The following is a 22,814-nucleotide window of genomic DNA, read 5'->3' as shown; positions in this document are numbered from 1 at the left end:
GTAAACCAGGCTGCGGGCTGTCGGGTGCCCTCAGGGACATAAGCAAGTCTGTCTGGGTCTCTCCAGGGTCTTCACATCCTGTCCTGAGGGAACGCTAACACTAATGGTGGGACCGTGAGTCCATCCACGACGTTCGGCATGTGCTGACTGGTTCCCCAATATCACCCTGGAAGCTGAAGCCACAGATGGCGTCCCCCACCGGCCCATACCACTCACCCGTTAGTGTGGGCTCTGGGGCATGTCACCAAGCCAAGGAACGCCCACATTCTAAGCATTTCCTAGGTCGCCAGCACAGTGTGGAGTAGCTTGTTGGGTCTTTGGGGGTAAGAGATAGTTGGATGGTGGCCAAAAGGTTTTGGGTGTCGAGTACAGACTGGGCCACACATGACCAGGACAGTAGCTGGGGCTCCTGGACATGGACGTGGCAGGGGACACCTCCTGGCAATAGCCACAGGGCGGCTCAGCCCAGCCAGCTCTGTGGGTCGGTCCTCACTGGCGCTCATTAAATAACTCCCCGTCCGTGGCCTGGGCCTCGTCCTGGAGCAGGTACCTCACGCCGTGCTGGCCACCACCTCTGCGTCCCCACAGCCACCGGAGTTCAGCCACTGCGGCTCCTACCAGGTGGGCCCCAGACATCCGGCTTGCCCCACTAATCTCCATAATACAGCTTGTGCCTGTTTCCCTGCAGGCTTGGGGACACCTTTTGCTTCTTTTATTCCTCCTTACTGAGGCAGAGGTCCCTCCACCTGACCTTCCACGTCACCTAGTTAATAATTCCTTCTATATGGCGCCACGGATTCTACTACGAGATTTTTCCACACCTGCTATTTCTGCCTGGTTCTTTTCTGGTGTTATGTTGTTGTTTGTGTTTGTTTTTTGTTTTTGAACGGACCCACTTTTACATGGCTGGCATCTTCCCCTGCCTGTGGTGGCATTTGGGACGCACGTCCACTTCCTTGCAAACTCCTGGCTTGTCCATTTTCCCGTTCAGGCCCCGGTGGAAGCCGCGGTTCAGGGTATGGGGTTATTTCCTGGCGAAATGATGGGTTTCTCCAGAAAGGGTCGTTTGGGTCCCAGCCCGTTTCCTCGGGAGTATCAAAGGCAAGGCCAGCCCCAGCCGCCAGGCTTCCGACATTCCCAGGTCCCCTCGAACCACCCAGAGTGGGCTTCCCCAAGGGTGGGTGTCGCTCTGTGGATTGCAAGGCCTCTCTCCCGGGGTGGGGAGGGGTGGTCACTGCCGGGGTCTACCAGCCTTTGTGTGGTAGCCTGTGTGCCACGCGGGCGTGTGTAGGGTGTGCACCGTGTGCCTCTGCAATCACAGGGGTCACCAAAGCAGAATTCCCAGCCGTCCCCTCGAGGCCACCCGGCGCCAGTCCCAGGCCAGTCTTCCCCCTCCTGGCCCTGGACATTATCGGTGTTTTCTCGGCTTCCCCACGCGGGCGCCTCTAGGCTGCTCTCTGGGAGGAGCTGAGATACCCCTCGGTCTGGACGTCAGGGCCTGGGATCAGCCCCAGGAGCCCTTGAGTCATGGGACATTTCAAAAGTGCCTTGCCACTAAGAACCTGGGCACTGCGACCCTGGCGGCCCTGACCCCGTTTCCATGACATCGCCCCGCCAACTTTATTAGGTTCCTGCTAATCCCGCGTCACCCTCCTCCGCCCGAGACTCGGGGTTCTCCTTACAGAACCAGGCTGGCCCCATCCCCCCAGCCGCCCCTCTCACCTTCACCTTTCTCGCCTGGGTCCCAACCTTCAGGGAGCTACCTGTGCCTCCTCTCCCTCGGCCAGGCAGTGTCACGGCCTCGGGAGCTGCCGGCTGGTAGACCCAGGACTCAGTGTCCTCATCTGTGTGTGGGAGAAGCAGGCGCCGTCTGGTTGGAGGCCGGGGTGGGGTCCACAGGCCAGACCTCGGCGGGGACTGATGGCCCAGGAGCCTGCTCTGTCCGTCTGTCTCTCCCTGTCATCTCTCCTACTGTGTCCCTCTCTGGTGGCTCAGGTCCCTGTCTGACCTCCAGGATTAGCTGCTGTTGAGTCTTCAGTGAATGGCTAATGGGCTGAACTGCCAGATACCGCCAAAGTCCCAACACCAGATTCCCGCTGGGAGCCAGGCCGCTGTGCCCCGATGCCACCAATCCCCACCCGCAGGGCCACGTCACTGAGTCCCCAACGTGGCTTCCCCATGGGTCACCCTGAGTCCAGCCTCTCAATGATGCTGGGACCCCAGGGTCTCAGGAACAAGAACGCAGGACACCAGCCTGTGCTCCTCACCCCAGGAATGTTCTAGAATAGAAGCAATCCCAGGACTTGCCATGCAGTGGGGTGTAGCCAGGAAGCGGCTGATACCGGGACATTGCTGCTGCTGCTTCCTGCTTGGGGTGGCACAGAAATGCCCTGAAGATCGGGAATGTAGGCATTTGGATGCCGATGAGGTGTCAGATCCATCCTTTATGTTGGCTCATGTCAGTGTAAAACCAACAAACACAGCTGAGAAGAAAAAAGACAGCAAATCTGACCCAGGATTTACCTACCCCTTTCTGACAGCGCCTACCGTGCCCAGCCCAGCCCACCCAGACCCACGACGGCCCCATGAGCAAAGGGGTTGTTACCCCCATTGTACAGGTGCGGAAACTGAGGCTCACCCTCGTGTGTGCAGCTGCAACCACTGTAGCATCTTCAAGTTCAAGACGGACTGCTTCCGCCATTCCCCTCTGCTGCTGGGAGGGTGCGGCGCGCACATTTCACCTACGCTCTGTGTATAGCAAGTCAATACTCACAAAACTTAAAACCCAGATGTGTTTTATTTTGAAGCAAGAAAAAGAACATTAACAGGCACATCTGGATGGCTACGGTTGGTAGTAAGAGACCACTTTTCATCATCCCAGAGCTACACTTAATGACATGAATTTCCAAAACAGAAGACTCCATACAAAGCATTTGGATTTTGTTCTTATGTTGCTTTTCCCCAAATAAAATATCATATACATATATATAAATATATATATATATTTTTTTTTGAGACACGATCTCACTCTGTCGCCCAGGCTGCAGTGCAGTGGCATCATCATAGCTCACTGCAGCCTCAACCTCCTGGGCTCAAGTGATCCTCCTGCCTCAGCCTCCTGAGTAGCTGGGACTACAGGTGTGAGCCACCACGGCCAGCTAATTTTTAAATTTTTTGTAGAAATGGGGTCTCGCTATGTTGCCTGGGCTGGTCTCAAACTCTAAGGCTAAGGTGATGCTCCTACCTCGGCCTCCCAAAGTGCTGGGATCACAGGCATGAGGCACCATGCCCCACCATATCATATATATATATATATTTTTTGAGACAAGTTTATTAAGGTGTAACTTATGTACAATGGAGTACAGTGGCATGACTTTGGATAAATGCATACAGCTCTGGATTATCAATCTGGATATAATATTTTCATCACTGGGAAATTCCATCAATGGGCCCCTTTGCAGCCAATCCCTGCCCCTGCCCCTGTCCCAGGAGCCCAGTAAGTATTGAATACACCATGAGCACATTTTTCTGTGCTGGATACAGTGAGTTTCAGAGAGTTACAGAGCCAACTTGGTGGTGGTGGGGAATAAAAGGGAGGTTTCTTCCCGCCATAATTCTGGGCTGAGCCAGAGTGGGCCCAGCAGCCAGAGGTAAAGGGTCTGTTCATGGCCATCTGAAGTCCTAAGTCACCCAAAGTCCCATGTTATGGCCAGTACTACTGAGGCTACGGGCAAATGGCCCAGTGGACCCAAATCTGGCCCCAGATGCTGGGCCTCCATCTTCTCACCTCAAAAGTGAGATTAAAAGGGAAAGGTGGTTTGGAAGTTTGAGGCAGGAGGAGCACCTGAAGCCAGAAGTTCAAGACCAGCCTGGGCAACATAGCAAGACCCCATCTCTACAAAAAAACAAGAAAAATTAGCTCAGCGTGATAGCATGTGTTCCTAGTCCCAGCTATTCGGGAGGCTGGGGCAGGTGGATCACTTTGAGTCCAGAAGTTGGAGGCTGCAGTGAGCTGTGATTATGCCACTGCACTCCAGCCTGGAGACAGAGGAAGACCTTGTCTTAAAAAAAAAATTAAATTAAAAAAATGTAAAAAATGAGGTTAAAAGGGAAAGGTGGGTGTTCGTGGGGTCACCACACATCCCTCAGCAAGTGGCTTCGTTGTCCTGAGCCTCAGTTTCAAATGGGGATACTTATGGAACCAGCCTGGCCTCGATTTTGTGGCGATTAAGTGAGGTCACTCCCGGGAAGGTGCCACTGGGGGTCATGGGCATTAGAGGCTGCTGTGACTGTGGTTGGGACTATTGTCATCCCAGCACTGGTTCTTGGTCCTGGAAGCTCCCAGCTACACCTCCCAAAGCTCCCCTCTCTGCTGCCTGACACTGCCAAGCAGCCTGTGGCCCTGTCCTGCTCCTCTTGCTTTGTGTCCCCCCAGGTGGCCACAGCCATGTCGGGGAGGAGGGCGCACCCGGCTGGAAATTCCGGGGCAGAAGTGGTGCCTGGTTCTGCAGCCTGGAGGTTCGTCTTGCCCCCACCCAGGCTGAGAATGCGCTGGGGCCTTGCATCCTTGCCCGTGGGGTGGGGGTCCGGTGAAGATGCCATGTCCCCTGATTAGTCGGGCAACCCTGGCCATCCCAAACCTAGCTTCAGCCTCATCAACTTCAGCTGGAGCCTGGAAATGGTCAAGGGAGCCAGGGGTGGCAGGAAGACAGCCCCTGGGAGCATGATGGTCCTCTCCACCCAGGACCTTTGCACATGCTGTGCCTCCTGCCTGGGGTTCCACACCCCCTGCTTGTACCTATGAATATCCTCCTTTTAGGTCTGGGCCAGAGCTCACCTCCACCAGAAAGCCCTTGCATGTGGACCCCATGAGAGGGGCCTTAGCATCAACAAATATTCATTTAATAAATATTTGAGTCCTGTCTTTCATTCATTCAATAACTCTTTACTGAACCCTGCAGGGTCCGGATATGGCTCTGGACACAGGGGACAGGCCACAAATGAAGAATCCTGGGCCTCTTGTCCTCCCAGGGGCCCCTGGTGGTTAAAGAGTCTTACTGAAGTTCCGGTGAAACCCTCAAATAATGGACCCATTCTTGTCATCCGTCCCCCAGAGACAGACAATGCATTTGTGAGTCAGTCATCACAATTCACATGAGCCCAGTCCTGTAAGCTGCTGGGAAAGACAAGGACAAAGGACTGCAGTGCTCCCACATGTCAGCACTTTCTCTGTGCCTGGCCCAGGCACCCTGTTAGGGCGGTCATAGCCTCCGGTGAGGGAAGCCCCATGACACGGGGCGAGAGTTAGGAAATACACATTGCCAGGCACCCAGTCAACTTTGAATTTCAGATGAACAGCTGTCTTAGTCCATTTCCTGCTGCTATAGCAGAATGCCACAGGCTGGGGGGGCGGTTATGAACAATCAACGTTTATTTGGCTCATAGTTTTAGAGGCTGGGAAGTCCAAGGTCGAGGGGCTGCATCTGGTGAGGGCCTTCTTGCTGCGTCATAACATGGTGGCCGGGCACGGTGGCTCCCACCTGTAATCCTAGCACTCTGGGAGGCCGAGGTAGGAGGATTGCTTGAGGCCAGGAGTTCGAGACCAGCCTGAGCAAGAGCGAGACCCTGTCTCTACTGAAAATGGAGCTCTCCAGTCTGGGCAACAATGTGAGACTGTATCTCAATAAAAAAATAATGCTCATTGTTTATCTGAAATTTCAATTTAACTAAGCAGCCTGTATTTTATCTGGCAACAGAGATTCCTCATTATGCCTATTTTAAAGACGAGGAAGCAGAAGCCCAGAGATGGTTAAGTGATGTGCCCAAGGCAGCACAGCCAGGCATGAGCAGAAGGAAAATCTAATTGAGAATGGGGGACCCAGGGTTCTTGGCACTCTGTTCCTGCCTGGGACATGAGCTGTTGTCTCACTCCCAGCCCTGGCTGGAGGTGGCCTCGGGAGAGAGCCGGGCTTGCCAGGACTGCAGCCCTCTGCCCAAACACCTGCAGAGGAGCGCACTGCACCAGCCAGCTGGACTTGGGCGTCCGGAAGAGGGGCTGACTGGTCCCCTGTAAACAGCTGGTCTCACATCACTGTCAACAGTCAGCACCCAGTCTGCCTGGCTTGTCACAGTGCCCAACTTGTGGTGTGACTTCTTTGTAACCCAATACATTGCCATCAGTCCCTGTCACTCGATACTTGGTAAACAGTGTCCTGAGAGTGTGGTGTCAGGGCCAGGAGCAGGGCTGGACTTAAACCCAGGTCCTGACACCTGACCAGCCCTGAGCATTCACTTGTGCTGCTACTTGGTGAGTTCCGACACTTGCGACTTGTCAACGATCACCACTGTCAGCCACCGCCTGCCCTGATGTTTTCTTAGCTGGTAACTTTAAACAAAGTTCCAATACTCTGTAAACACGAATCTGACACTTCGTGACCCCTCCAGTGCCTCCTCCAGGAGCTGGCAAACTTCAGCTCTAATTACGACCTAAAAACGGTTTTTACATTTTTAAATGATTGGAAAAAAATGCCAAAGGAAGAATGTTTCATGACATATGAAAATTATATGAAATTCATACTTTAGTGTGCACAAATAAAGTTTTGTCAAGACATAGCCATGCCTACTGGTTTGTTTATTTGTAGACAGCTGCTTTTTTGTTCAACAGTAGCAGAGTAGAGTAGTTGCAAAAGAGACTGTGTAGCCCCTAAAGCCTCAAATATTTCCTATCTGGCCTTCTACAGGGAAAGTTTGCCAGCTCTGATTTAAGCTCCGGGGCAGTCACCGTTCCCTATATTGTACTTAGCACCCTATAAATAGTCTATGGTCCACGGTGTTTGCATACTGTGCAAACAGTGAGTCCCTTTACTTTGTAAAAGTCATTTGGTCTCTAACAGCCGTTAATGTGTCCCAGGACCATGTCGCAGTCAATACTGGGAACATAACAAAGATGAGAAACAAAGAGTGACTCAGGAAGGAAAAAAGGATCTTGCCATACTTGGGCAGTATCACAAATGCTGGGCTGAGGAGCTGGACTTTTTCCTGTGGGTAATAGGGAGCTATGGAGGATGTGTGAGCAGAGCAGGGGCATGCTCAGTCTGGACACAGGGATGGAATCGCTTCTGACCTTGGATTTCCCATCTGTGCAATGGGCTGAGGTGGCCAAAATAAGGACCTCCTGGGCCTGGAGGCTGGGAGGAAGGGGCACTCATCACTGTGATGGCAGGGCTTTGTGGGAGAAGCCAGTGTGCAAATAATTGAGCGGGGGTTTCTGCTTCCCTCCCCCACACAATGCCAAGCAGGCTCTGGGGATGCTTATGCAATGTTAGTGAGAGGGAGGCAGCAGGGATCTGGGGCCAAGGATGAGACCAGGAGACCGTCCCTAGGACGCCGCCATGGCTGGTGGGCTGGGGTCTGTCTTTGCAACTCCATTCATGCATCCAGTGTTAACTGAGCAGCTGCTGAGAGCCGGCCCTTGCCTTCTCCGCCTGTGTCCTTTGCTCCCCGCACTCCATGCAGGTTCTGCTCTCTCATTTATTATAGTGCATGTACTGAGCACCTACTGCATGCTGTGGCCCTGCCCTCTTGGGGCTCCCATTACAGAGGGGAGGCAGAGGATGGGCCACAGATCCACCAATAAGTGTAATTATGAATTGTGAGAAGTGCAAGGAAGGGGCCAAAAGGGACTGAGAGAGGGAACGGGGCAGCTGTGGTCAGGCAGGCAGAGAGGACTCCGAGGAGGAGACGGTTCAGCTGAGACCTGCAGGAGGAGAAGGCACAGACCTTGTAAGAAGTGGGAGGAAGAGGTCTCTGGGCAGAAGGAACAGCAAGTGCAAAGGCCCTGAGGGGGGCCTGAAGCCGTTGTGATGGAGGCTGGAGTGGCTGCAGCATGGTTAGCAATGGGAGGCTGCAGGGCCACAGGGAGGCATATGGGAAACGGTCCCATCTTCCTGGCTGGGCAAAGTGGGGCCCCTGAGAAGCCTCAGCCCTGGCCTGTCTGCAGGGAACAGAGACCAACACAAATGCTTTCAGCCCATGGGAGTCAGGACTAGGTTAGACAGACAGATGGGGCTGGGGGAAGGCAGAGAGAGAGCCAGATTCAGAACGAAGAAGGGGGTATTGGAAGTGGGGTTTTGAAGGGTGAGTAGAAGTTTGTCAGCAAGAGAAAGGCATCCTAGGAACCTGACACTGAGGAGGCCCTTATTGGGCCCCATCTGGCCTCTGCAGCAGAGTGACCCTGGCCTGGCTCTGACCCTCCAGATGTATCCCCCACTTGATGTGGGTAATGGCAAAGGCTTGGGATCAGAGCAGCCCAGGTTCCAGTCCTGACTTTTCCACTTTCTGGGTGACCCTGGGCAAGTGAGGCCACACTAGGATTGGGCCCAGTTTGTTGGAGAGTAAACTGAGGCTTATAGAGGGAGACCACCCAACTCAAGAGACAGGGAAGTAGCTAAATTGCAGCTGGGGTTTGTAGTCTGGACTTGGCTGGGGTAGCAAGGGCAGCCAAGAAGTTGGAGGGAGGTGACTTGCCCGAGGCTACTACCCTGAGGCCTGAGGAATGGAGAGGAGGAGGGAGGAGCAGTCCAGGCAGCCGGCACAGCAGGTGCAAAGGCCCTGGGGTAGGAATGTGTTTGGCTGGCCTTCAGAAACAGCAAGGCGGCGGGTGGGCTGGGGATACCTGTGAGTGAAGTGTAGATGGAAGGAAAGGAGGGTGGAGATGTCACAGGTTCCCTGGGGGCCAGAGGAGCCACGTGGGTTTGGAGCAGGGAAGAGAAGGAATCTAAAGCTTCCACCAGCATCCCGAGTCAGGGCTGACCTGGTCTTCAGAGGCCTGGGGGCCACCAGACAGGCTCCCAGCTGGCAGCACAGTCCAGTCCCCGCTGTTAACAGACACACACGCTCCACACCAACTAGCCCCAAACTCGCAAATGCACCAACTAACAACGTCTGCTTCCCATGTTGGCTGACACGTGCAGACCCACATTTGAGCCCATATAACGTGTGTTTGCACACGTCTCCGGGCAGCTCCATGGACAGCGCAACATGGCAACACACACATGCACACACAGGCCACGTGCAAACACACTTGTGCATGCGCGCACACCCCCAGCATGCGAGTGTCATGCAGAGGCTCAGGAAATGCAGCTGGGGGCTCCCCCGAGAGCCTGTTTCCTGTTTTCAAAGCGTCTGGGAGCTGCTGAAGGGATGTTCAGGGCGAGCACTCAGCGACCCCGCACCCCGTCTGGGCCCAGTCCTGACCTTGTCCCGCAGTGATGTCAATCTCCAGGGGAGGAAGAAACTGAGGCTCACATAGGTGCCGCTGTGGGCCCAGGTCACCCCAGGAGGAAGGGGTGGTACCGGCGTCCAGACCCTGCCTTCTTCCTAAGCACAGGGGCCCAGGCAGGGCATTCACAGGTGGGAAAATGCCCCCTCCAGCCTGGCCTGTGGCCCAGCCCCTCCTGGCTCTCAGCCCAGGTTCAAGGCCTCACCTGGCCTGGTTCACCTGCATCACAAATATTAGTGCACTGCTGGCCGCCAGCAAAGCAGGTTTGGTCCCGCTCTCAGGGGGCTAGGGGGATGGGAGAACTGAGCCTAGGGGCAAATAAACAACATGTCTGTGGCTGCCCCTCTATGCTCCAGCCCCACAGAGCCACTGGAGTGGCTGAGGACATGACTGCCTCTCTCTCTCCTGCCTGCCATGTTGGTATAGGCTGTTCCTTCTGCCTGGAACACCCTTCCCTAGCCCCCTGGTGAACTCCTGTTCATCCATCAAAGCCCCAATTCCAATGTTCTCTCTTCCTGGAAGGCCTTCCAGCACTCACCAGGCCCCATCCTTCCCTCTGGCTCCACCCTGACTCCACAGGGCCAGCAGTGCGGCCCCACAGTGACCTTGGAACTCTTTTTGTTCTGCTGCATTCCTCATGTATCAAAGATATTTAATAGCTTTTATTATTTCCAGGCCTTCCTCCAGCGAACCCTCAAACTCACAGGGCGATTGGCCCAGTCAGAGTCACATGCCCATTCCTGAACCAACCCCTGTGGCTGTGATAACAAAAGGCTCTATTGGCCAGTCCTGGTCACATGTCCACATAGGGAACCAGGAAGTAGACCTGACTCTTCCTGAGCCCGAAGAGGGGGCCAGGAAGACACCGCCACAGACCCTTGTGCTAAGGACTTAGGGGTCCCCTGCCTGCCCCATTCTGGCTGGGGGGCCTTGGGCAAGTCACCTGTTCTCTGTGCCTCAATTTCCCCACCTATGAGCCAGGCTTGGTAGAGCAGAGGTGTCAGAGCACAGAGTGCCCTCCCCTCCCCCACCCTGCTCGTGAGCCGTGTTTACCCCATGCCACCACCTCCCCCTTTATTCCTGTGACTCCGCCCAGATTTGGGCGTAGCAGGCACTGCTGGCCCTGCCGGCTGAGTCACCGTTTCCTCCTGGCCCCTTGCCCAGGCCCAGTGCTTTCTGGGGACTTTCCTGAACATCAAAAACAAGATGGGGTGGGGGTGACTCCCGGGTGGGGGACGCAAGGGCAGAAACGCACATGTGGACAGTTTGTGCATCCCCTGGTGTGGATTCAAATTCCATGCCCCCCCGCAATGGAGGCTGTCCCCGCATCCCTCTGGGATTCTGCGTGTAAAGCTCCCGGGCACACCCCACGCTTGTGCGTCTGTGATTCTCAGGGTGTCAGCCGCTTGTGCCTGAGTTTGCTGGCTTGAGTCTGTGCTCTTGGCATGCTTGTGTGCACACCTGCGTGCAGTGCTGTGTGTCTGCACGTGTGTGTGCAGGTCACAGCTGCCCCCGTAGCAGAGAGCCCTGGCGCAACGCTGGACAGGTGCCTCTGCTGGACCGAACTCCCTGGGCAGCGGCGAGGTGGCTGGGAAGTGGCTGCAATGGCAGGGGTGGCAGCATCAGGAGATGGCAGGAACGGGTTAGGTAGGGAACAGGGGCGCCTGGCTGGGCTCAGGCAGAGTTGAGCTTTGGGAGGAAATAGAGATTATTAAGATATTCGCTGAATGCCTCCTACCTGTGCCAGGCACTGGGGACGCAGCAGGACACCACACTGACAAACAAGTAAATATGTAACCCCAGGGAGGGGGAGGGCCAGTAAGCAAAATGCCTCAGAGCAGGGGTAGGGGACTGGGGGGTGCCCCGGGCTAGGGACAGGGAAAGCGTGCTGAGGAGGTAATGTGTGATCTGGTACACGCAGCAGGCAGAGAAGGTCCCAGGGAGGTCCAGGGAGAGGGAGTGCCACTTGGAAGGCTCAGCATGTGCAAAGGCCCTGAGGTGGGGAAGAGCTGGCAGAGGGGCTCAGGCCTCATTCGGGAAGGTCTAAGCCTAGAGCAGGGAGGGGAAGGGTCTGGAGGCTGTGCTGGTGGGGCCACCAGGACAGACTGTCCCTGTAACTGGAACCCAGCAGGAACTCGTCCCCCTCCCACCCACCCCTAGTGCTCCCTGCTCGGGACAGAATGTGCCGGGAGGAGAGACTGGTGGTGGCTGGCCTGGTGGCTGCAGTGGGGAGGGGAGGCAGGAGGATTCCTGAACAGCAGCCCGGCCGCCTGGGCCCCCCGCCAGCACGGGCGCACTGCCTGCCTGTCACCCCGTGTCCCCAGGTCAGCTGGGCCAGGGCGGGAGACAGTGAAAGAGTCAGAGACTGCGAGAGAGACAGAAATGGTGGCCAAGAGAGTGAGAGACAGAGAGACAGGGAGAGAGTCAGAGACAGGGAGATAGTGAGAGAGTCAGACACAGGGAGACAGAAACAAGGACATGGTGCCAAGAGAGACAATGAGCAAGAGAGAAAGAAACAGAATGAGTGAGACACACAGTGAGATAGACAGAGACACAGAGACAGAGACAAGACAGAGACAGAGACGTGGTGAGAGAATGAGAGACAGAGGCAATGAGAGACGAAGAGAGACCTGATGTCTGACCCTCTGCCTGGGTGATGGGTCTGATTCAAGGGGGTCCTGGGGACAAGTGCAGGGGGTGACACCCCTACCCCATCAGAATCTTTGTTCACACTGGAGTTGGCGGGGCAGGGGCTCCCCAGTCACTTAGCCAACAGACCTCACTCCCGCTGTGTGCTGGGGCTGGGGACAGAGGCCTGACCCAGCCCTGCCCGATTCAAAGGCTTAGACAAACAAGTAAACATCTAAGTAGGAATTTCAGACAGTGATGAAGGATACGAACACAACAGAGCAGGGGATGGGAGATGGGGTGAAGGGGACTGGCGACTTCGGCCAGCAGGCTGGGGTGTCCCCAAAAAGGTGAGGTCAGAGAAGCCAGCCATGGGGGAAGAGACTTTCAGCAGAGGGAACAGCATGTGCAAAGGCCCTGAGGTGGGAATCAGCTTGGGGTGTATGAGTAACAGTGAGGGAGGGAGGGGGGCTGGAAGGAGAGGTGGGTAGGGAGTCCTAGGGGTGGGGGAGGGTGGGGATTAATTTTATATTTGATATAAAGTGACCACCTTCCTCTGGGCTGCCTGGGCCAGCCCCACCTGGTTACCATATATCTGCCCCAGAAAGGTCTCCTTGGGGATCAAGTTCCCTACACTTGCCAACTCAGGAGTCCTGAGGACACGGGATGTCACGTCCTCCCGAGTCCACCGGGGGGGGGGGACCTTTTAGAGAACTGCACCAACATCCGCTGTCGGAATAAACACCTCAGACTCTTCTCAGCTTGGGAACATGGATGTGGAAATTGGGATCTGGTGTCTCGAACATCTCGGGTGCCAGGGAGCCCACCTCCTCCTGAGACCGTCCATGTGGGCTCTGGGTGGCTGTGCTGCGGGAACATCTCCCCACAGCCTGGTCCCAGTGTCCTCAGGGCTTGATGCCAGACCAGGGAGGTCTGTGTGGAAGTGAGGACCCACTCTCAGGCTGGAGAGGGATGGTGGCTGAGGGCTGTGTGTGCGTGTCCCAACGTCTCAGATGAGGAAACGGAGTCTCAGAGGCAAGTGACCTGCCTGCCGGGGTCTCACAGAGAGCACAGCCCTAACCAGATCTCCCAGCGTCCAGCCCTGGGTATCTCCGAGTCTTCCTCCCTGGCCCTGGCTCTGCCACTGGCTGCCTCAAAGCTCAGAGAGTATTCAAAGAAATCCTTAAAGGCAGGGTGTGGTGGCTCACGCCTGTAACCCCGGCACTTTGAGAGAGGCGGGAGGATCGCTTGAAGCTAGGAGTTCAAGACCAGCCTGGGCAATATAGCGAGACCTCATGTCTACAAAAAAAAAAAAAAAAGAAAAAGAAAAATTAGCCGGGCATGGTGGCGCATGCCTGTAGCCCCAGCTACTCGGGAGGCTAAGGCAGGAGGATCGCTTGAGCCCAGGAGTTGGAGCCTGCAGTGAGCTGTGGTTGTGCCACTGCACTCCAACCTGGGCAACAGAGCAAGACCCTGTCTCTAAAAAAGCAAAACAAAGAAATCCTTGTACACGAGTGTTCTTAGCAGCAAGATTTACAATAGCCAACGCGTGGAAACAGCCCAGATGCCCATCCCTGGGTGAATGGATCAACACACAGTGTGGCACATGCGTACAATGGAATATTATTCAGCCATAAAAAGGCATGAGGTTCTGATACATGTGTCAATGGGGGGGACCTCGAAAACATGGTGCTGAGTGAGAGAAGCCAGGCACCAAAGAGGATTCCATCTATAGGCAATGCCCAGAACAGGCAAAGCCACAGAGACAGAAAGTGGCTGCCAGGGGCTGGGGGCTGGGGGAGGGGTGGGGAGTGACTGCTAATGAATTATGAGGTCTCATTTGGCAGTGATGGAAGAATGTTCTGGAACTAGATAGAGGAGATGATTGCACAATGCTGTGGATATACTAAATGCTACGGAATTGTACACTCAAAAGTGGTGAATTCTCTGGTATGTGAATTTCACCTGAATAAAACCAAAGCCGACTCAGGCAGGATCTTCCTGCACCCAGGTGACCCTGCCCAGCTCCAGCCTCCACTGCCCCCTGCTCTGAGAGATGAGCCCTCCGCTTGTCCTCTGCTGTTCATGCTGTCAACCTCTGAATGTGCACCAGGAGGGGCAAGGAAGGGGTGTGGGTCTGGCTCTCACCCCAGCTCAACCTCCCTGTTCCTGGGCCAGGCGCCCCCCAGCCCAGGGCCCCAGTCTCCCACACTGGACAATGGGCCCCTCCACCCTCCTCGGCCACCAACTCAGCCCCCACACTTGTGACCTGGGATGGCAGCCCAAGCGACCCTAGTTCCTTAAGGAAATAAACCAATAAGCCTGGTCTCTTTCTTCACACTTTTATTTTTAAAAAATAACTGTACAAAAGAGGATTGATTTCTTAAGGCTTATCAGAAATGCTGAGTCCCAGGCAGGGTCCTGCCCAGCCATGGCTGGGACTCTGCGGTTAGGGGCTTGTCCAGCTACCCCCTTAATGCTTTTCTCTAGGACACAGGGGACCTCCAGAAGCACTCTGGTCCCGTGTCACACCAGGCTGACCTCTGTCCCCAGGGCCTGGTGTAATGCTCTGCTTTCACTGTCCTGTGATTCTTAATCCTTGATCAGGGAGCCCAAGGTTTTCATTTTGCAAGTTATGTTTCTGGTCTTGTCTGTCCTGCCCTGAACCTGGGTTCCCTGAGCCGTACAACACCCAGGCAGCTCATATGCCCTGGGGCGCTTGGAGGAGCTCCCAGGCAGTGCCAGTCTGGGCCTAGAATGTCTGGCTTTCAAAGTCTGCAAAGGCTGAAGCCGCTGCCCCAGCCACCTCCAGGCCGGCCCACATAGCTCCGACAACCTGCTTTCCTGAATGTCTCATTCCTGGGCCCTCTTGGCCACCGGACTTCACTGTGTGGCCTCGACTGAGGCACCTACCCTCTGAGCCCCCAGTTCTAGGATGAAGGGGGTGGGTTCCAAACATCACTCAGCTCTGACCTTCTCCCACTTTTCCTCCTTGCTTGTCTGCCTGCTGAGCTCCTGTTCATACGACAAAGCCTCAGCTAAAATGCTCCCTCCTCCAGGAAGCCTTCTGTGCGTCCCCTCTGGACTCTCTCAGCCTTAAGTCTCTTATTCTGGTTCCACGAGACTGGAGGTATCTATATCTGGCTCTGTTTCTCCCAGACTGAAGGCTCCTGGGGGACCCCAGCACTGCCCACAGGCTGGGCAGAGTCTCAGATGCCTCACGAGGATAGCCAGTCCAGAAGTCAGATTCCAGCCTGGCGCCTCTGACCTGTGATGTCAGAGCAGCCTTGCTCAGCTGTGAGACTTGGTTTCCCCAACTTCAGCACGGTCAGTCTGGTCGGCCCTTAGTCCTGCTGCTCCCCACGATCACGATGACCAACAGCAACCGTGTGCCCCGAGGTGCATGTCTGCCGTTCAGCAGGTCATGCAGCGCGGCCTCATGGCCTCTGAGGCCGGGTTTGGATCCTCCTGGGAGAGATGTTCCCATTAAGCCTCAGGGCACGCAAAGGCTCAAAAACACTGTTCCCACCCAGTCTGTCTCCCAGCTCCCACACTCAGCCAGGAAGAGGTGGGCAGGAGGTGACGTCGAGGCTGACTAGGGTGCAAGGAGGGATGTTCCAGGAGCTTCCTGCGGCTACCAAAATCCCCAGCTGCTCAGTTCCCTTGTATAACGACACAGCATTTGCATAGAACCTCCACGTATCCTCGAGTGTACTTTAAATCACCTCTAGGTTACTTACTAAATATGATGTGATATTTAACACAACGTGGACGTGGAACCCCTGGATGTGGAACCTGCTGATGTGGAGATCTAGCAACATTTAAAACCCCTGTTGGCGGGGCTCAGGGCTCAAGCCTAGAATCCTAACACTTTGGGAGGCTGAGGTGGGAGGATTACGTGAGGCCTGGAGTTCGAGACCAGCCTGGGCAATAGCAAGACCCCATCTCTACAAAAAATTTAAAAATTAGCCGATGCGGTGGCTCCACCTGTAGTCCCAGCTACTCGGGAGTCTGAGGCAGGAGGATGGCTTGAGCCCAGGAGTTTGAGGCTGCTGTGAGCTAGGCTGACACCACTGCACTCCAGCCTGGGTGACAGAACGAGACCCTCTCTCTAAAACGAAACCCATCTACTTTGTCTCCCATGCCCATCAAGGCTCCCAGGGTGCAGAAAGGCATGAGGGGTTCCTGGACCCCGGAGCTCACCTCGGAGTACAGGGGCGGCGGGCGGTAGCGGAACTCCTGGATGTAGGCAAAGAAAGGGCCGTCGAGGCTCATGTTGGCGTCCTGCAGTAGCGGGAAAGGGCCCTGCCCAGAGGCTGCCATCTCCTCCTCTGCCACCACCTCCGAGTACTCAGGAGGGGCTGAAACCAAGAGACAGGGGGAGTGAGGTTAACAGAGGACAGCCTTGGAGCCACGGACAAGGGCCAAGAGCCTGCTTGTGCCAGCTCTAGAGCTGCCAGGCCATGTGCCCTCAGGCTGGAATTCTGGGGGACTCCTGGCCACCCACGTAGTTATCACTGTGCCCTTTTGCATAGGAAGACATTGAGATTGGAGGAAGGGAAGTCGACCCGGCACCCCCTCTCTGTCCACCCACCCCACACCCCGCAGCAGGGCAGGGCACTCACCCTCAGGCTGCTCAGGCAGGGCGCCCAGCCCCCAGTCCAGCAGGAAGCTGGCATGGCTGCCCACACTGGATGATCGGCTGCCGAAAGGGTGCAGGGGGATGGTGCCAATGACCAGTGGCAGCTCCAGGAGCAGCTTGGACGTACCGGGGATATCCACGCAGACCTGGAGGAAGGAGCCATGATGGAGGTTGCCCAGCAGCCTCAGCCCTGCCCACTGCCCTGCCCTGTCCTGCCCTCCTCTCCCCTCCCCCTGCAGAGAAAATACACCCTGTCCCACCCTGAGGCCCCCGCTCCCCCCGCCTGGGGCCAGGGTGGATATAACCACCCTCTGCCTCTTAGGACCCTGGCGCTCTACCTTGAGCGTGTAGTCCACATGCAGCACGCGGCAGTGCAGGATGGAAGGCCCCACGGGGGGGATCCGCAGTGCCCGGCCCTGCCACAGTGCCCGCCGCCCGGGGCCCACTGGCTCGCCAGCGAGGCTGGCCACCACCACCCGTTTCTGCTTCCGGGCGCCTCGAGCCATGAAGGTTTGCGTCTGGACCACAGCCGCACGCGGCAGCACAGGACGCATGGAGTTGTTGTCAATCTCAGCAAAGATGGGGATCACTTCTCCTGCATCGGGGAGTTGGGCTCAGTTCCTCCACCTGCAGCCCCCACACCAGCCTCCTCCCTGCCCGACCCCGCCCGTGGCCGCCTGATACCTGGTGTGTAGCCTTTGCGGTCGATCTTGGCGGAGAGGGAGACAAGGCCACGGTTATAGTACCAAGACCGGGCAACCTTTTCCCGAGCCCCGGCTTGAGGTGCCTATAGGAGTAGAGAAAAGGGCATGAGTGGGTCACTCTGTGCTGACCCTGTGGAGTTTCCAACCCACCCCAACTGAGGGAGGGCGTTGGGCAGGGCCTGGCTTCTTTTTAACAATCCAGGAACTAACTACCTGTAAAATGGAGCCAGGGATGCCACCCATCTTATAAAGCTGGAAGGAAGTCAACAAGCCAAGCAGTCACTGTGTAATTTATTGCTCAGTAAGCCCTAGCTGTGGCCTATTTCACAGACAAGGCATCTGAGGTTCAGAGAGGGCAAGACACTTTCCCAGAGTCACACAGCAAATTGGTGCAGCTGGGATTGGCACCCAGTTTCCAGTGGATTCCACAAGCATTCCCACACCAGCCTGCCTCCCTGCCAGAGTGCCCGTGTCCACCCCACTTTGTCAGCTGGGGTGATACAGCAGCCAGGCCCCTGCCTACAATGCTCCCATTCTACCTCCCCCGAGGTCGCAGCTCACCAGCAGGGCAGGTGTGTTGATGTCCACGGGCTCTATGACAGTGAACACCTTCCTTGCCCGGCGTGCTGGGACCCAGGGACGGTGCAGTGTGGCCTTGATGCAGTAGCGGACACTGCCATGTTTGCCTTCGAACGAGGTCACCAGGGTCCTGGGGAGGGGAGGGAAGGAGCTTCAAGGCGGGGAGATACACACTCACAAACAGGTGGGGCTGTCCCTGAGACTGAGGGGAAGGAGACACACAGAGACTCTGGAGGGCCCCTCGGGGAAAGTCTTGGGCTCCGAGGCCCCCAGACACCCAGCACTACAGTCACAGGCCTGTCAAGGGCTGCCGGCTCCGGACTCCCCTACGATCCTACCCCCACCCCCAGGACTTACGGGGGCAGCTGGAAGCTGAACGGGAACTCGTGGCGCCCAGGAGGCAGCGTCGTGGTCTCGCCGGTGTCTGCAGGTGGGAGCAAGAAGGGGCGACTCAGCGGCTGCGTGGGCGTTCTGGGGGTCCCGCCGTCGGGGTGGGGGGCGCACGGCTCGCGCGCGGAGCCGGGTCCCCGACGCGTACCTGGCGCGAGCAGCGTGGCGCGGTGGCTCACGACCTCCACGCGCTCGCTGTAGCTCTGGGTGTACGCGGTGCTCGAGCCCGCGCTGCGAGACTCGGTCCAGTGCACGTGGGCGCGGCCCCGCGCGCGCAGCCTCAGGGCCCCCACGCGCGCCGCGCCCGCCAGCTCCAGCAGCACGCGGCCCACCACGGCCTGGCCGCCGCTGAACACTGGCTCGGCGCCCGCGGTCGCGCCATCCAGCTGCACCGCGAACGCTTTCACCTTGTCGAACAGCATCGTGCCGGGGCTGCGAACCCACGACGCGCACACCCTGGCCTCGAACCCGAGACTCCGCAGCCTCGGGACGCAAATACTCCCTGCGCGCGCAGGCGCACTCGCTGAGCGGACGGGACAATCCACGCGCCTCACAGCGGCGCCGCTTTTATGCGGCAGGTCGGGGGCGGGGATAGATGCCAGCCCCGCCCCCAGAAGGGATCTTACCAATAGCGCGACGAGGGGCGTGGCTCCGCCCGGGCGTGGAGGAAAATAACAAACGCCTGCGCTCCCAGTGGGCTGCGCCCGACAGTCCCCGACCCGTGGAGGAGAAACTGCAGTGCTGGGGCGGCCAGAGCCGGTCTCTCGCGGACACCCGGAGTCAAGAGGGGAAACTGAGGGCCAGAGGCAGGGCCCAGGCCTGACGTCACCTAGCAGAGTACCCTGCCCCTAGGCGCGATCACTCACCGCTGCCACTAGCAGCGGGGACTCAAGGCGCCGCCTGCCCGCGTTGAGGTGGGGCCCTGGTCCCGGTGACATCTAAGCGCCTACAGCCCCTGGCCCGTCTCCCTCTGCGCAAACCGGGACGGGAAGGAAGGGGTGGGACCGCCCTCCACTCTGCGCCCGCTGCCCCCTCTGCCGGGTGACCCGAGGCAGGTGACACTCTCTCGGAGCCCCAGTTTCCACGTCTGTAGAGTCAGGAGAAAGATCAGAATCAACGCTGACCTCGCAGGGTCGTGCCCGGATCACGGTGCAGCCCCAGCTCCAACCCTGCAAAAGCCTCGCTCCCGAGTCATCAACCGGTTCCCGACACGCCATCCCTCGGTCGCGCCTCGGCGCTGTCGCCTCAGCGACGCTCCCTTCCCAGGTTTCAGGCTCTGGCAAACTGCCACTCTCCCCCCAGCCCTCGTGCCCGCTCCGGGCACCCCTGGCCCCTGTCCCCGCACGCACAGAACCGAGTTCAGGGGACGCTCAGGCACCCCCAGGTCCAGAACTGCGGGGCGCCCTCTCCTTGGGCCTCAGTTTCCCTCGAGAAGAGCCACTCCGAGAATGTCTCCTGCGGGAGTGGCCTCCACGCGGTCTGTGGGTCGCCGGCGCTCTCTGGTGGCAGTGGGATGAGCAGCCGCTCCAACCTATCCCCTTCCCTGGCCGTTCCCTCTGAGCCTGGCTCAGGCAACACCGGGACCCCCAAGGCCTTGGAGCCCTCAGTGAGGGGCTACCATAAACAGACACAGTCACCTGCAGCCCGTGATGGGGACCAGAACAGAGACGAAGGGACTGGACCTGCAGTGATCAGCCTGGGAGAAGGGGCTTTGACGCTGAAATGTGGGGTCCTTCACCCAGGGCCAAGTGGAAGCCAGGGGAAGGACTGACTGCAGACGCATGAGGAGGAGGGGGACGTAGTGGCCCTGAGGGAACGGGACAGGGAGGCCACTATTGAGCCAGCGCCTCCCTCAACCCGTTTCGGAGATGGACCTCCAGAGGCCCAGAGAGGGACAGGGCTTCGCCTGTGGTCATACAGCATCTCCCAGCATCATCCCTCCAGGAAGCCACTGGTGAGTGTCTGGGGCCACTGTGGGGTGAGCATAGCCCTAATATTTCTCTTGAGTCGCTGAGGAAGGGAAGCATTTCCCAGGGCCCTTCCTGCCCTGCCCCAGGCACTACGCTCTGCAGGTTTCCACTGTTGGGGAGGGGAGGGTGCCCCTCGCCTCTGGTCTGTTGGAACAAGCCTGCAAGGCTGCGGGCAGATCGTCTGCTGGCCCAGCGCTGGAAAAAGAGAGCTGTCCGCAGTCGGAGCTGCCACCCGCCTCACCCATTTGCAGACGGGTATAGTGAGGTCAGCCTTAGCCGGGAGAAGTCTCCAGGGCGGCCCAGCGTTCTCCGGCAGCCACACAGCAGGGTGCTGGTGCGCAGACTCAATCCTTCTGTGGTCTCTGGCCCGCTCCTGACCCGCTGATGTGACCCCACCCTGTCCCTTCCTGCTCTGGGATGCATTCCACCCTCTCACCTGCAAACACCACCAGACACCCCTTCCTCCGAATCCCAGGGAAGAACTCATAGCTGCAGACACTGCGGGGTAAACTGAGGCGACGGCACTGGGTAGCAAGTGAGATGGGGGCCTTCTTTGGGAATCGAGGACCGCAGGCCTGAGAGTAAGGGGAAATCCGGGGGTCTACAAGGGAGATCTCCCACTCTACCCAAAAAGCGTTCCCCGGACCCTGGATAGGAGGGTCCCCCTACTTTGAAAGGGGTCTCCCCACCGCACAGCCTGGAGGGACCCGGACGCCCTAGGCAGGGGTTCTTCGTAGTGGGGGTCCCGGCTCGGGTGGGTGGGCATCCCAATGGGAGGGTCCAAACTCTAGGGAGGGAGTCCCCTCTCCTTGAGAAGGGTCACCTGACCTCAGAGGCTCTAAGTCAAAGGGCTCCGGCTCCTGGAGAGGGGCGCGCAGACCTGGGGAGAGGGTCCCGGCCCAGGGGATCCTGGTTGGGGGTGGGCAGGGCCGGCTGGAGGACGTCTCACCCCGGAGTAGCAGCTGCCGCCGCCGCAGGTACGTCTCGGCGGCCGCGTAGTCGCTGGACACGGCGTTCACGCCCACGCTGCGGCCCTCCAGCCAGTGCGTGGCCGCCCCGCCGCGCGCCACCACCACCAGCGCTCGCACCCGCAGCGGCGCCGCAGCCTCCAGCAGCACCCGGCCGCACAGCCGCTCCCCGCCGCGGTACGCGCCGCCCGGGCCCCGCGCCAGCTCCAGCGCGAAGCTGCGCACGCCCCCTGGCCGCATGGCGCGTGGCGGGGACCGCGCGCCGGGCGAGGGACACGGCCAGGGCACGCAGCGGGAAGGCGCACGGCGCGCGTGCGGGTCTCAGCGCTCGTTCCTCATAGTCCTGGTTGTCCCCGGAGCTTCCTCCTGCCCCTGCTAACTTGTGCGGGGCCGGGAGGGCGCGTCGTAGGCAAACTTCCTAGTCCTCCGCGTCCGTCCCTGTGACGCGCCCGGGCCGCCGGGGACGTGTCGCCTGCGTGCCCACGCTGTTGACTTTGCCGTCCCCCGGGGCAGGGCGGGCCCTGTTTTGTAGGGTCGGCGCTGTTGAGTCAGAGGCAGGCGGGGGCGGATGTGGCGGGCGCGGCATCCAAGGCGCTCTGTCTTGTGGCCTCATACATGCCCCACTGCCACCCGAGACCTTTGGCCCGGCACCGCCCCAGCCTCCCCTCTGGTCTCCCTGTCGCCTCATGGCTGTGCCCAAGACACTCCAACCTCAGGTCTGCCTCCTGACTTTCGCACTGGCTGGTCCACCACCAGATCAGCCCCACAGCCATCCCATCCACGCCCAAATGTCACCTCCTCAGAGCCCCCCCACCCCCGCCCCCGTTGCCTCTGGCCTTGTTTCTTTATGGCTCCTGTGGCTGTGTTTTGACTGTCATGTGCCCTGTTCTCCTTCCAGGCCCAGGAGCTACCACTGGGCACAGAGGGGACACCGAGGTACGTTCCTTAACTGAGCTGTGGGCTTCTACTCTGCAGGAGAGCCCCTGTCCCCGCCAGGCCTCAGTTTCCCCAGCCAGACAGCAGGGCTGGTAGAAAGCTTAGGACGAGGCCCCATTGACTCCCATGTAAGCCCTCGGGAGGGGAAGAGCATTTATTGAGCACCTACCAGTTGCCTGGCCCTTTCTAGGGGCTTCTGGTTAAATTGACTGTTACCCCCATCTTACAGATAACACCACTGGGGCCCCCAGAGGGGCAGCCACTGCCCAGAGGCACCTAGTGGTCATGGAGTCAGAACTTGAGCCCAGGTGTGACCAGGGCCCTTGGCACATCCTCAGACCCTTCCTGTTGTTGGGAGCAAGCACCTAGCCGCGGCCTGGCTATCTCCCCACGCCAGGGCACCGATGGCCTTATCAGAAGCTGCCAGGGTTTGGTGCTCCCCAGCTGAGCCCAGATTAGTCCCCCCAGAAGCCAGGCCGCCCTCCCCACCCAGGGCTCCGCATCTGGCAAGTGTCTGCTGCCCCCACCTGCCCCCAGCACCCAAGCCCACAGCCCGGAGGAAGCTTCCTGATTCTATTATACTTGTGAACATCCCCTCACCCCCAGCCCACACCCAAGCCCACCCCAGGGCGGGGGTCTTTCTAAGCCCAGGATGGCACCACATACCCCTATGCAACACCCTTCCAGTTTTTTGTTTTTTTTTTTGAGACAGAGTCT

At 58.1% G+C, this 22,814-nt stretch overlaps 1 protein-coding gene across 5 annotated transcripts; it reads right to left on the bottom strand.

Annotated features, from left to right (window-relative positions):
* Positions 1–13,183: 13,183 nt before the first annotated feature.
* ARRDC2 (arrestin domain containing 2) lies at positions 13,184–21,649 on the bottom strand. 5 transcript variants are annotated; one of them, XM_045553582.1, is made up of 9 exons: positions 21,022–21,124; positions 18,850–20,768; positions 18,191–18,725; positions 17,816–17,963; positions 17,235–17,337; positions 16,889–17,145; positions 16,534–16,696; positions 16,112–16,269; positions 14,235–15,376 (listed from the first exon to the last, which is right to left on the bottom strand). In XM_045553582.1, exons 3-9 carry the CDS (start codon positions 18,643–18,645, stop codon positions 15,323–15,325), a joined length of 1,338 nt encoding a protein of 445 aa, XP_045409538.1. In that variant the 5' UTR covers positions 18,646–18,725; positions 18,850–20,768; positions 21,022–21,124; the 3' UTR covers positions 14,235–15,322. The 5 variants fall into 5 exon arrangements, with proteins under 5 accessions (XP_045409546.1, XP_045409538.1, XP_045409554.1 ...); XM_045553598.1 differs by having other exon boundaries at positions 18,191–18,257; positions 18,372–20,768; positions 21,022–21,123; XM_045553590.1 differs by lacking the exon at positions 14,235–15,376 and adding an exon at positions 13,184–13,207 and having other exon boundaries at positions 18,191–20,768; positions 21,022–21,125.
* Between the last annotated feature and the right edge of the window lie 1,165 nt (positions 21,650–22,814).

This window comes from Lemur catta, chromosome 1 (genome assembly GCF_020740605.2).
Source record: "Lemur catta isolate mLemCat1 chromosome 1, mLemCat1.pri, whole genome shotgun sequence".
Taxonomy (NCBI): Eukaryota; Metazoa; Chordata; class Mammalia; order Primates; family Lemuridae; genus Lemur; species Lemur catta.
This window is presented reverse-complemented; position numbering and strand designations above follow the sequence as displayed.

Bases quoted from the DNA above. Each gene is read 5' to 3' on its own strand.
- ARRDC2 (XM_045553574.1), bottom strand. From the start codon at position 18,645: ATGCTGTTCGACAAGGTGAAAGCGTTCGCGGTGCAGCTGGATGGCGCG. The intron at 17,146-17,234 runs GTATCAGGCGGC...TCCCCGATGCAG, and splicing joins CCGCAAAGGCTACACACCAG to GAGAAGTGATCCCCATCTTT. The intron at 16,270-16,533 runs GTGAGTGCCCTG...TCTTGGTTTCAG, and splicing joins CCTGCCTGAGCAGCCTGAGG to CCCCTCCTGAGTACTCGGAG.